At 60.7% G+C, this 13,409-nt stretch overlaps 1 protein-coding gene across 5 annotated transcripts; it reads left to right on the forward strand.

Moving 5' to 3' along the window:
• Window positions 1-3,209: 3,209 nt before the first annotated feature.
• Window positions 3,210-10,841, forward strand: LY6E (lymphocyte antigen 6 family member E). 5 transcript variants are annotated; one of them, XR_009534073.1, is made up of 5 exons: window positions 3,210-3,322; window positions 5,690-5,800; window positions 6,179-6,298; window positions 6,386-6,996; window positions 10,599-10,841. XR_009534073.1 is itself a non-coding variant. In XM_060115853.1 (4 exons), the coding sequence occupies exons 2-4, from the start codon at window positions 5,749-5,751 to the stop codon at window positions 6,604-6,606; spliced, it is 393 nt and encodes a 130-aa protein (XP_059971836.1). In that variant the 5' UTR covers window positions 3,210-3,322; window positions 5,690-5,748; the 3' UTR covers window positions 6,607-7,296. The 5 variants fall into 5 exon arrangements, 3 of the variants coding, with proteins under 3 accessions (XP_059971836.1, XP_059971837.1, XP_059971838.1); XR_009534072.1 differs by lacking the exon at window positions 10,599-10,841 and adding an exon at window positions 7,165-7,296; XM_060115853.1 differs by lacking the exon at window positions 10,599-10,841 and having other exon boundaries at window positions 6,386-7,296.
• The last annotated feature ends 2,568 nt before the right edge of the window (window positions 10,842-13,409 follow it).

Below are 13,409 nucleotides of genomic sequence, written 5' to 3' on the forward strand. Positions count from 1 at the left end.
GCATATCCGTGGACAGGAACTGGCCCAGATGAGAAAAAACTAAAAGCGCTGGGGGGCTTCCTTGGTGGCGCAGTGGTTGAGAGTCTGCCTGCCGATGCAGGGGACACGGGTTCGTGCCCCGGTCCGGGAAGATCCCACATGCTGCGGAGCGGCTGGGCCCGTGAGCCATGGCCACCGAGCCTGCGCGTCCGGAGCCTGTGCTCCGCAACGGGAGAGGCCACAACAGTGAGAGGCCCGCGTACAACAATAAATAAATAAATAAATAAAAGCGCTGGGGATTTCCTTGGTGGCCCAGTGGCTAAGACTCTGTGCTCCCAATGCAGGGGGCCCAGGTTCGATCCCTAGTCAGGGAACTAGATCCCACATGCCACAACTAAAGATCCCGCATGCCGCAATGTCCTATGTGCTGCAACTAAGACCTGGCGCAGCCAAATAAATAAATATTTTTTAAAAGACTAAAAACACTGGATGCTGAGGGGCCGTATAAACCTAATCCCAACCTCAAGGCAGGGAAAATCAGTAAAATGGAGCAGAGAGCAAGGTGGTTGGCCAGGATGCCCCAGTCCTGGCCAAAGTGTCCAACAGGTCTTCCTGTCCACCCCGGGGGCCCCAGAGTGCCTGTGCCCCTCCAGGTCATTGCCTGCCAGGTCCCCTGAGACCCTATGAGGTGGGGGATTCCGTGCCCAGGGGAGATAGAAAGTTGCAGCTCTGAGCCAAGCTCGCCCAGAAATCCCACCCACTGCCACATATCTGAGGTGCTTCTGAGAGGAGAGGTTCAGAGTGACCCAAAGGCACCCACCTCACGGTGGCTACGGAACTCTGGGCCATGACAAGACGAGTGGCTCCCGCCCCAGGCACACTGTGGATGGCCACTGTCATCACGCGGCACCCAGCCAGAGAGATCCAGGTAACCGAATTTCCCCTGTTGGCAGTCCTACGTCATGTTTGCCCTGGAAGGATGTGTATGCGAGGCCCAGGTAGCAGAGATGACACACCTGGAGGGCTCGGACCTGCCTCCCCAGCACAGGGAGGCTTAGTTAGCGGCATCTCATGGGACGCGCTGTGTGCCTGCTCCCCTGCCCACCACGCTTCCCCTGAACTGCCCCATCACAAGCCCCAAGTGCACTGCAGGGGGCTGGCCTGGGCATTTGGGCCTCCTGGGATTTGTGACACGTGGGACTGGCGGCACAAGGTCAGATTTTAAGGTCTGTGTGGAAAGGAGAAGCCGCAGGGTCACAGGGGGCGTGGGCAGCTCTGGGGGGGTGGGGCAGGCTGGAAGGAAGGGAAGCAGAGACAGAGGCGGAGGTACCTGCAGAACGACTGGACCCGCAAGTGGGGAGACACACACCTGGCCATTCCAGCAGGTGTCCAGTGGGGGAGAGGCAAGTTCCCAGAGCCCAAGGTTGAAGGAGGGAGACTGAGTGGGCCCCCCCAAAAGTGGGTGGGCCTTTTAGGAAAGCCCCCCTGGCATCACTTTGGTCCCAGGAAACGCCTCTGGCTGATGAGCCTGGCTATGTCAAGCTCATGGATATAGACCAGGAAGTCACACCTCCCAGGGCTGCCATGTGTTCAAGGGCGTGGCCTTCTGAGTGCAGCAGGCTAATCTGGCCACCCCCCCAACACACACCCCACCCTCACCCCCATCGGACAAATCTGACTGGACTGTATGCTGAGAGCAAGCATCAAGGTCAAGGGAACCAGCTGTCCTCCTGGCCACAGTTTTCAGATTATGTTGAGGGGGAGGGGGCGGAGGTGAGGCAGTTCCTCTCCCCAGAGGTGAGACCCAGAAGGGGGCTAACCAAAGGCCACAGCCTACTGCGTGTCCCTGGGCCCCAGGGCTGTGTGACCCCGAGGATGTCATCACTTCTCAGCTGGGACATCTCATGACACACAGAGTCCCACCTTCAGCCTCCAAGGAAAAGGCCCCCAAAGCCCCTCCGAGTTGATCTATCCCACTCTCCTGTCATCTGGTCATCAAAGAAGACCATAGGAGAAGGTGACCCAACCCAGAACTCTGAACACACAAACCCACTCGGCAGACAATCACACAATCACTCGTATCCATGCATAATCACATGGTGCCTAGTGTACCCCTACCTTGCCCATGGGACTGGTCTCCTGTTACAGGATCCCTCTTCCCACCCTGCTCATCCTGGCCACCCTGCCATCCTGCCTCAGTCCCTCTCCCTTGTATAGTTAAGAGGCCACTTCTCCTGGGGCCCTCCCCCACTGTCACCGCAGATGCCACCAGCAGATGCCACCCAGAAAGACTGCAAGAAAAGGTCAGGTGCGAAAAATAGCTCCAACAGGAAATGTGCTGTGAAAGTAAGAAGTGAGAATCTGCAGGGACCCATCAGGCGCTGAGAGGACTCTGCACGAAGAGAAGGGAACCAGCAGACGGTGACAGGTACAGGAAGGGCGCTCTGCCTGGCAGCCCCCGCCCACGGGCAGGCCTTGGCACCCCCAGCTCCCGCAGGCTGCGAGGCTCTTCCATCCCCGCCAGGGAGAAGCAGGAGCAAGGCCTGGGGTGCTGCAGAGCCTGGCCCCTGAGCCTGGCTCACAAGCCCGGGGTGGGGGACGCAGGGCCGCACACAGTGGGTGCTCTGTGAACGCTGGCTGAAAGGCAATTAATGGCACCTGGAGACAGAACACAGGAAACACACTGGGTCAGACTAAGGACGGCCCGCTTCACTCTAACAGGGGCCGCTAGGTTCCGCGCTGAGAGGGTCAGGTCAGGCTGGCTGTGTGAGGACAAGACCCGCACCCAGCCCCGGCTGCAGGGGAGCACCCAGGGGGCTCTTGAGTTCTCCTGGGCTGAGGGTCAAGACGCTGGTGCGGCCCGGATCTCCTGCTGGGCGGCACTGTTGCCCGCAATCACTGCCCCAGAAGCCCCCTCCTCCACTCTCTCATCCTCGTCCTGTCACCTGGCCCGGGCGTGGCGTGCTGAAGGCCTCTTCGCGGACCCCATCCCACTCTGCGGAAGGGGTTCCGAGTACTGCCCCCTCGGCCTCCTCGGACGCATCCCCTCCCCCGAGCTCCACCTCAAAAGTGTCCGGCCACCTGGGGGCCTCCCCCACCCCTGCCCAGCCTGGCCGGGCTGTCGCGATACGTCCCCGCGCAAGCGGACCAGACGGACCGGTTGCGACGGGCCCTGCGCAGGGGTGACGGGCTGGTGGGCGGGGCCTGGGCGCCAAGTCCCGCCTCCCGCACGCCCCCTGCGCTCGCGCGCTGCCTGGCCGCCCGGGAGAGCGGGCTGCCGCGGGCTCGGGCTCGGGGGTTGGCTTGACTGCGTGGCCGGGCCGGGGACCTGCGTCCGCCGGCGGTAAGTCAGGGCCCGGGCCGGGCGGGCGGGGGTGCGGGGACGGGGCCCTGCCCAGCGAGGTGGGGGAGCGGGCGAGTGGGGCGCCAGGGAGGCGGGAGAGGCCTGCGGGAGACTGGAGGTCGGGGTTGCGAGCGGCCCCGGGCCCTGGGCGCCTCGCCTCCACTCCCGGCCCCCCAGCCTCCCGGCCCTCCCCAGTATTTCCAAAGGACGAGGGCGTGAGCGGGCGGAGACTGCAGCCGGGCACCCTCCCGGGGTGGGTAGCCTAGGGCTGCGCAGGCGCCGGGGGCCCATCGCCCAACTCTAAGGCCCATCCCCTGACCCCTCACATGGGGACTGGGGAGGGGCCAGCCTTCCTGACTTGAAGGGGCTGGGATCTTGGCGCGCTGGCAGGAAGGAGAGAGTTAACTGCCCTGGTGGGTCACCATGGGGACGGGAGCCTGCCTTGGGAAGAGGTGAAAGCACCTTGTTTGGCATAGATTACGCAAGTATATGAGGTGCCTAGGAGCCCAGCCCCCTGCGCCGGGCCACAGGCCCCTTCCATCCCTCGGGTCCAAGACGTGCTCCTACCTCTCTTGCTGGCCCAGCGTCACTGAATGCCAGGCTCTCCCGGAGATCAGCCCTGTGAGCCTGGGGGAAGAGTGCACAGTCTGGGTCCCGAATGGCCCTGCCCGCAAACCCACGGGCTCCCCCACGGGCTCCCTTCCGCCTGGCCCTGCTAATGTGGACACATTAGTATCCAGTGCCTGGACTCAGCCCAGCAGGGCGCACTTGGTGGGGTGCCTGGCAGCAGGGTGGGGATGCTGGCCGTGACCGCGGAGGTGCGCCCCAGAGCTTCCTTCAGGACAGCTCAGAGCTCCTCCCGCCGGAACTTCACTTTGTGGAGGAGGAAACCGAGGCTCCTTCCTCCCTAAATGCCGGGATCCCGGAAGAGGCCCCCGTTGGGCTTGGCGCTGTTCTTGGACCTCTGCAGCTCCTGCTGCCAGCCCCAAGACGGCAGCCCCTGCCCAGCCCTGAAGCCCATTCTCAGGGTCTCCGCCAGCCCCTCCCCAAATCGGTTCTCTCCCTGGCATTCTCCTTCCTCCCGGTGCCTGGGGACTAGCCCTTCCCCCGCCCGCCCACGGCTGTCCCCAGCAGAAGGTACCAGACTGCTCCTCCCACACTGCGCCTCCCGCAAAACAGAGAACCAGAACCCCAGCTGGTCGTATTCAAAGTGCTTTCTCCATCCACTGCCAAGGACCTCTGCCCAAGGGAGGGTCCTGGTGCAGGACAGCCCCCAGGGACTCACAGCCACCTGCCAGAGCCTGTGCCTGTTCCCGCTGGGGTGACTGGTCGCACACTGCTGGGTCTCCCTGAGCCTCCCCAGCCACGAAGGGGGGGAGAGTAGCAAATACGTATGGAGTCATCGTCTTCAGCGTTAAATAACACAGAATGGGAGAGCCCCTCTCCCCTCCCCCTGCCCAGGTGGATACTCAGCTAGATATGCCTCATGCCCCCAGCCCAGCTCTAGGTCCCCATGTCAGGCACAGAGCTGGCCCCTGGAAAGTTCTGGACGCAGGTCAGCTAATATTACTGGTCGCCATCCCCCCCTAGGGCCCCTGGACTCGAGAAATTGCTAAGAGGCCAGATGGGAATTCCAGGCAAGGCTTTACTGGGGCTCAAGCTGCAGTACAAGGAAGCAAAAACAAGGAACAGTTCCCGAGAGGAGCTACTTGAGTCCTTAAGTGGGGTGACAGCGGGGGCGGATCTGCGGGTCAGGCAGGAGGCATAGCTTAGGTGGCCTGTCCCCTCCTTGGGGGTACCGGGCAGGAATGATGTGCAGTACCCTGCTTTTGCTCCCAGCACCTCAAAAACGTAGTTTGTGGCTTCTTGTACCCTGTCGCCCCAGGGTGCATGGGCAGTTATTTTTAGTCACTTATAGTTTCTTTGTATCTTGTTGCTCTAGGGGACATTTGTCCAGGTGCAAGCACTCTGATAGAAGATCCCAGGTCCCAGCCTATCTCATCCACACACCCCGGACTGTGGGCAGGGGCCACTCCCTTGACCTCCCTTTCTGGGTGATTCTGAGAACCTTAATGAGTTCCCTCCCCCCAAGCAGCAAGTGCCACAGACTTGGGGAAGGGTCTCAGCTAGGAGTCTGCACTGAGTGAGGGGCAGGTTGGGAGTGGAGCAGAAAGACCAGAGCACAGAGGGTCTTTCTGCTCTGGCCCTGCTGCTGGAAGCTGGCAGCTCCCCCCATCTACGAAGTGGGGACACCAGGCTGCCCCCAGGGCCAGTGTCCCTGACCCCATTGGGAAGAGCAAGGCACCGCCCCTGCCCCAGGGGCACAAGGGGTGGTGAGCCCCGCCCTCCAGCGAGCTGTCTCTTTAGCACAGGGCTGACTTCTTTGGCTTCGTGAGACCCCAGCCGGGACGCCAGTCCCCTCCAGAATGAAGGTCTTCCTGCTGGTGCTGCTGGCTGCCCTCCTGGGTGTGGAGCGAGGTGAGGTGCCCTGGGGCCCCAGGCCTCTGAGCGGGCTCTGCCCTCCTCCTGGACTCCCTCTCCCCTTTCTCTCCCGAGCGGTGCCCACGTCACCTACTCTGCCACCTAACAGGCTTCTCTCCCACGGCGAAGCGGTCCCTCCTACCCCCGCCCCCACTGGCAGCCTCAGCCCTGCCTGGACACTTGGGGCATCACTGGAGCTCCTCCAGAACCAGGGTCTGGTGTCATTGTCTTCTGGGTCTCCAGCCCGGGCCCAGGATACCATAGTTGCTCAGTCAATGCCTGCACAAGATGGGGTGTCCTCATGCCTCTGGGTCCGGGCTGGGAGGGGACACAGGAAGACTCCTGGGCACGAGACAGGCATCCCTCCTTCTGCAGCCCACTCCCTGGTGTGCTTCTCTTGCGTGAATAAGAACAGCAACTGGTACTGCCTGAAGCCCACCGTCTGCTCCGACACCGACAACTACTGTGTGACCATCTCTGCATCCGCTGGCATCGGTGAGTGCAGACGCAGGGCGGCCAGGCGGCCCCGCCCCAGCCCTGTCCTCTCTGCCCCTCCACTCACAACCTCGTTTTCCTGTGCAGGGAACGTGGTGGACTTGGGCTACAGCCTGAACAAGGGCTGCTCCGCGATCTGCCCCATCCCGAGCGTCAATCTCGGTGTGGCGTCCGTGGGCACCTACTGCTGCCAGAGCTTCCTGTGCAACATCAGTGCGGCTGACGGCGGGCTGCGGGCCAGCGCCGCTGTGCTGGGCCTCGGGCTCCTGCTCAGCCTGCTGTCGGCTCTGCTGCGATTTGGCCCCTGACCCCTGGGACCGTGGGACCCTGTGCCCGGCCCAGACTCCCAAAGCTCAGGAAGGAAGGAAAGCCCAGCTCCTCCCAGACCCAAGAGGATCTCGAAGCCTCCTCCCCTAGCCTCCTCCCCCCGCAGCGCCCACCCTCTAGGCCCTGGGGCCCCACAGGCAGGCCTGCCCCCTGCACCCACACACCTGCCGGCTACCCTTCCTTCCCGGTCAGCCTTCCAGGGGGAACCTGGGAACGGAGCCTGAGGGCCCCAGAGTCAGAACCACGTCCCAGGGACATGCTGGGAGGGGCACCTGATCCCAGGCCTGCCCCTGTCCAGGCCCTGTCGGCCCGCAGGTGTGGAAGATGTGCTGTGTGGACAGGCGCTGGTCCGTGCGCCCTGCCGGGCACGGGTGAGTGTGTAGCCAGGTCTCGGCCTGTGTGGGGGGAGGATGGGAGTAAAGCCTCAGGAGCCCAGCCCAAGCGCCAGCACGGAACCCTTTCCCCTGGCATCTCTGCACACCTCATTTCACTCACTTCGAGGGCAGCCTCTAGGAAAACAGGCCTTCTACTGTCCCCAGGTCTAGGCTGCTGACCCAGGAATCTGCTCCCAGCCCGAAATCCAGCTGCTCTCGGGCCCCCTCCCTCCCCCGCCACACTGGATCCCTCCTGCTGCTTTGGTGCCTCAAATAAACAAAAATGTTCCCACCCTTTCCCCGCTCTAGGTGTGGCCCACAGCCTGAGACTGCCCCTCCTATCAGGGTCCTCCTGAGGGGGAGGGGACAGCAGAGAGGCAGAGCCGCAGGAATAGAGGGTCTGAGGGTCCCCCGCGCCCCGGGCCCCGCCCTGAGGCCCACTGGGAGGCAGTGGGGAAGGGGGTCACCGGAGACCACAGCTACTGCCCTCTGCCGGGCAGGTTGGGAAGTTTATCCTCTGGACAGGACTGGACTGGACAGAGAAACTAGCAGAGGCCAGCCTGCTTCTGGGTGGAAGGCAGGACCCTAAAGAGGGAGGGATGGGGTTGGGCGGGAGGGGAGGGGAGGGGACCCCCAGCCGGGGTTGCGGGACTTGGGTACGGGGTGCCTGGGCCAGTCAGGCTGAGGAGGACACGAAGCGTGGTGAGGAAGGGGGCAGGAGCTCAGTAAGTGGGTGAGTGAGATGTCCATCCCAAGGGCCTATGGGAGGAGTTGGGGGGGGGACTCCCCTGGAGAAGGCCTGGACCCTGGCTGGAGGGCAGGGGTGCTGCTACCCGAGCCGGCAGCCCTCGCTGCTACACGCCTACTCCCCTGGCAAGCCCTACTGTGGTCTGTGGCTAAGCCAGGGGTACCCATCGTCTGCACTGGGGGAGTGTCTGAGTTCTAAGCCAAGGGGATTCTTTGATTGGGCTGGTGGCCGAGGGGCAATGAACCAAGGGCTGCAGCTGGGCGCCTTGCAGAGAGTGACAGCTTATCCTTCAGGACGCTGTCGTGTCTCCTGGGTGGTGGGCGGGCGCAGAGCAGGGCTGGGTCCAGGCTGGCCAGAAGCTCTGAGGTGCCTGGGTCCGGGGTCCAAGCATCGCTGTGCAGCAGGGCGGGACAGTTGTCCCTGCAAGGGCTCGGGTTGTGGCCCATATCCCGGGCCCGGGTCACAGGAGCAGGTGAACAGCTCTGCACAGAATGGGCCCTGTGACACACATGAATGCAGCATCCTCGGCGTCATTGCCACCGAGGGCGATGCCAGCCAGCACTTGGGGTTGAGCGCCGATGCTGTGATAGAGCTCAAGGGAGGGACGGGAGGAGCGGTCTGCCCCAGGAAATCACGACGACAAGGGGAAGGAGACCCAGGCCCAGCCAACATCTTGTGGAAGGGTCCAGAAGCACATCACAGCAGTCTGGTTGAGACTCACAGGGTGGTAGAAATGTTGAGATTCACTTGAGTGGATCAGACCAGCATTAAAAACCAAAGCAAGAAAAAGAATTCAAGGGGATGAAATCAGAATGTCCCCCAGGAATGCTGGTTACCTCTGAAGTTCAGAGTCCTCTAAACAGAATGTTGCAGGGACTTCCCTGGTGGTCCAGTGGTTAGGAATCTGCACTTCCACTGCAGGGGGCATGGGTTCAATCCCTAGTCTGCTGTGCGGTGCAGCCAAAAAACAAAAAACAACAAAAATGCTGCCCACCATTCCAGTTCCACGAGGATTAAATTGCAACCCACTGCAGTTGCCCACCAGCAGTGCACCCTGAGGCGAAGTCATGATAGGGAGAAACAGGAAGCATGCTGTGTTTTGGATGTGGGCTCCTAGTTAAGACGTGGATCTAAGGGAGAATTTCAGTGACCCCCGATTCTTGCATCTTCCCATACATAGAAAGCACTAAAATCATTAACTTGAGATGTCTGTCTTTTGTGATTAGTAGTAATCTTTTACCAAGATGTATGCTTGACCACCTGTATTTCCCAGTCAAAAAATTCATATATATCCTGGCTCCCCTACCTCTCCAGAGCTACTGAGAGGCTGTCCCCCAGGCTAGAGTCCTCGGTAAAGTCCCCACAAAAAACTGAAACCGTGTAAGCAGATAGGTTAGGGGGTCCCCAGAGAAAGAGAACCAGGAATGACTTTCTTGACATAAGAGAAGCCATTTTGGCCTAAGCCATTTTGTGATCTAAGCCTGGCCGCAGTGCTTGCCCTTGAACAGGTCTCGGTGATCAGTGATCTTAAGGGAACAAAAGAATACAGGAACAGAGGAAAAGCAGTCAAACAATAGTGCAGTGATGAAGCAGAGTACTAGTTCCTCCTCAAGGGATTTACATCATATATCTTTGAGTTCTGTAAGGAACTAAGGCCCCCACCCAGGTGGTGGGTGGAGGATGATGGTGTCCCTTCTGACTTCAGTCAACCCAAGCCTGGACTCTGTCAACCTTTGCCCCAATTCTATACTGAATAATCCTCTGCTCAAACCCCTTCATGAATATGCACGTACCCTTAGCTTAAAACTTCCCCAGTTGGGGCTTCCCTGGTGGCGCAGTGGTTGAGAGTCTGCCTGCTAATGCAGGGAACACGGGTTCCAGCCCTGGTCTGGGAAGATCCCACATGCCACGGAGCAACTAGGCCCGTGAGCCATAACTACTGAGCCTGCGCTCTAGAGCCCACGAGCCCACGAGCCCACGAGCCTGCGCGTCTGGAGCCTGTGCTCCTCAACAAGAGAGGCCGTGATAGTGAGAGGCCCACGCACCGCGATGAAGAGTGGCCCCCGCTTGCCACAACTAGAGAAAGCCCTCGCACAGAAACGAAGACCCAACACAGCAAAAATAAATAAATTAATAAACTCCTACCCCCAACATCTTAAAAAAAAAACAAAACTTCCCCAATGTCGCTGTTGGGGAGACTCTGCTTTGGGTAAGATCCCTGGTGTTCTCCTTACTTGCTGCCCGTGTAATACATGCTTCCTTCTGCTCTTTGGCATGGTTGTGGCTTTTGGCTCCACACCTACCAAGAGGTGAGCCCAGTTTTCAGGTAACGACTGCTTTCACATTGTGCATTTTGTTTGCTCTGTTTATTGTTGACAGTCTCCACATAGAATGCATCCACTGTGCTGTTCACTCAAAACAAATCACAAGCGACTTTGCTAAAAGGACTGAGACCAGCAGGGTGGGGCAGTGTTGGTGATAGGGACAGAGTGCAGGGACAAAGTAGGCGATTAAATAGTTACTCCCACTAAGGGATCATAAGTAAAGAAAAAAGTATGGGAGACCCCTGTAAGTTAATGATCACGCAAGAAAGCAGGCTTGCTTAGCATCGAAATTAAGCAGGCTTGCCTAGCAACAAAACCATGCAACAGAAGCACAAGACATGCCCCAAAATAATGGTGGAGCAGGACTCACATCCTGCCCAGTGAGGTCCGTAAGGTAATGATTCCTAGAACATGCTCCTCTGTGCACACTAAAAACAAAAATATAGGGAAAGGTGACGTTCTACTGAAACCTGAGATGATTGACTGCGTTTTAGTATATGTTACCACCTTTTTGCCCATTTCCGTAGCACCATGACAGTCCTGGCTTGACCATGTAGGGACAAGAAAACTTCCCTGCCTGATGTGGAGGAGGAGCTGATGATGGAAGTTTGACGTCTACTCAAGAATGAGGAAGAAGGTGGTCTTCTTCCCCTCACCTTTTCTACATTATAAAAATGGAGCCCACCCAGCTTTCATCACGGCGCTGCCTTGCCTGCCCACTTGCATCTCTCACAAGTGCCCTATACTAATAAACCTTTCCTTACCTGTCACTGCTTCCCGCTGAATTCTTTCTGCACTGAAGAACCTATGCTCTACTGAGGCCCAAAACGCGTTCTACGCGTTCTGTCGTTTCAGCGGGGCCAGGCCAGAGGAAGAGGCACAGGTGGACTTGGCCATCACAATCGGGAGTTTGGATTTGACTCTGGGGACACTGGGAGCCAGGGGGCGGGGGGGGGGGCAGTGGCAGGACAGGTATGTAACAAAGGCTCTGTTCCTGCTAATGCTAACCTCAGCTTCCATCTCTGTGTACTGACTATTTTGCAGGTGATATTGATCTGTTATACTCTTCCCACAACTACAATGAGAGATGGATGTGGTTACCTCCAGGCTCAGAAAACCAAGGCTCAAAGGGTTGAAGCCACTTGTCCTCCTGGGTCTATGACCCTGGGGGTGCCCAGCATTTCCTCTGCTCTGGGTTGCAGGGCAAAGTCCCTTGAGGGCTGGGTTCAGAGACAGCTGGGCCTCCTGGGGGTGGCTGATGGTCCTCCTGGTTCCGGCTACGCCTCCCTGCCTGGGGTTGGGGGAGGCTGGAAGGCACAGGCTGTGCTAGAGCAGAGGGAGGCTGGCGGGGACGGAGCGGGGGAGGAGCCCAGAGTTCTGAGTTTCCATTTCCTACAGCCTGAGGGAGGTCAGGGGGTGGGGAGGGAGGGGAAACCCCAGGAGAGGGCAGGAAGGGGAACGAAGCGGCAGAGGGGAGGGGAAAGGAAAGCTTTTCTCGGGCTCTCGCTCCCCCCGGCATCTTCCCGGGCTGCAGGGAGGTGCCAGGCGCAGCACTGTCTGGCCCGGGCACACTCTGGCCGGGAGTCTGGGCTCTCTAGTCTCAGTGCCCAGGGGCTGGAGTGATGCCTGCCATTTCTCTGTAGGCAAATTCAGCTCCGTCCGGTCCTGCCCCTGCCCCCTCGCCTGCCCCTCCCAGGGTGCTCGGTCTGCCGCCTGACCCAGCTGGCCTCCGGGACGAGGGGGGTCCTGCCCAGGGTCTGCCCTCTCCCACAATACTCCTATGATGCCCATGGCCCAGGCCCGGGAGGGCCCAGCGCCCCCTCCTCCCCAGTCCTTAGCATCACCTTCATTGCCCCGCTCCTGCCCTCCTGTGACCCAGGACCCAACCTGCTGGCAGGGGCCCCTCGCAAAGTCTACCTCATGGCCCGGCCTGGGTTTGCCCTGCCGGAGCTTTCAGAGTTCCTCTGGTCCCCTGCCTGGCTCCCCTCGGTCTGGTGCCGTTGGCGGGGGGGGGGGGGGCACCAGACCATCCCCAGGGCTGGCGACGGAGCCACAGCACAGCTGGAACTCCCCTCTCTGAGCCCCACCCACGGGTGCTTTCTGGGACCCCTTGAATGGAAGGTTAATAACCTCAGCAGAGGGTGCATTCTGGGAGGACGACTCCCTGGAGAAATCTGAGTGACACGATGAAGTCCCGGGAAGGAAAGCGTTTAAGGTCGGGGTGGAAAGCGCAGGAGGAGGGGTGCTCCAGGCGCCCGAGCTGCTGGCACCTGGAGACTCTGAGTTAGCGGGCGAGGCGCCGTCCCCTGGCGGCCGCGAGCGGCACGCGGCCGACGGGAGGGCCGAGGCCGCTCGAGGGGGCGTCTGCCCTCAGCCCTCAGCCCTTCCGTTTAGCCTCCGGGTCAGAGCAGGCCGGGGCTCTCCGCGGGCCCGAGGGGGTGGGCCCAGGCTGGGCGGAGCCTCCCCACCACGCCCCCCAGCCCCACCCCTTGCGGAGGTCGTCTTCCTACAGGTCACACTAAGCTACCCAGCCTTCAGGCAGTCCGTCCATCCCGCTTTTGCCGAGGAAGACTGTCCTGGAACAGCCCGCCAGGCTTCATTGTAATATTGAAGGAAAGTCCACCTCTTCTAATAGCTGGCCTCCTCCTGAGGGCTAGAGGGGACGCCAGGCTGAGGGTCCCCAGCCCCCGTCCCTCCCCCAGGACCACGCCCTTTGCCCCTCCCCCAACCCTCAGCTCCTCTGCTGGCAGCCCCCCTGTTGACAGCTCCCCCAGCCTGAGGACCCCCCCAGGGAACTGGAGAAGCCTATGGAGACACAGGCAGCCAGAGGATGAGGCACCTGCTCCCGGCTCACCTGAGTCTGGGATTAGCCAGGAGATGTCCCTGAGCTCTGCCCCCGAGGCCCAGCTTTCACAAGATGCCCCGTCCACCCCCCCACACACACACCCACTAGATCCCAGGGTCAGGACTTGGGACACTGATAGAACCCCAGGCCTGGGCTGGGGGTGGGCAGGAGAGGGGCTCGAGGCTGGAATGGTGGGCTCCAGTGGCTCTCACCCTACTGAACCCAGGGGCGTCTGGCTCCCTCGTCACATTAATGCCTGGGGTGGGGCTGGGGGCAGGGAGGCAGCTCTTGGCCGCGCATGGGCGCCCCTGGCCGGTTCTGCCCAGAGGAGTGAGCAGAGTCTTGCCATCCTGAGGGTGTCACAGACACCGGTTCACCCGCCGCTCCGTCCCCGTCCCCCTCCCCGTTCCCCACAGCTTCTGCTGTACTGGGCCTGACTCCCTCATAGCCTGGGGTCTGGAGACGGTGAGGGTCAGACCCCGCAACCCCGGGC

This window comes from Mesoplodon densirostris, chromosome 13 (genome assembly GCF_025265405.1).
Source record: "Mesoplodon densirostris isolate mMesDen1 chromosome 13, mMesDen1 primary haplotype, whole genome shotgun sequence".
NCBI lineage: Eukaryota > Metazoa > Chordata > Mammalia > Artiodactyla > Ziphiidae > Mesoplodon > Mesoplodon densirostris.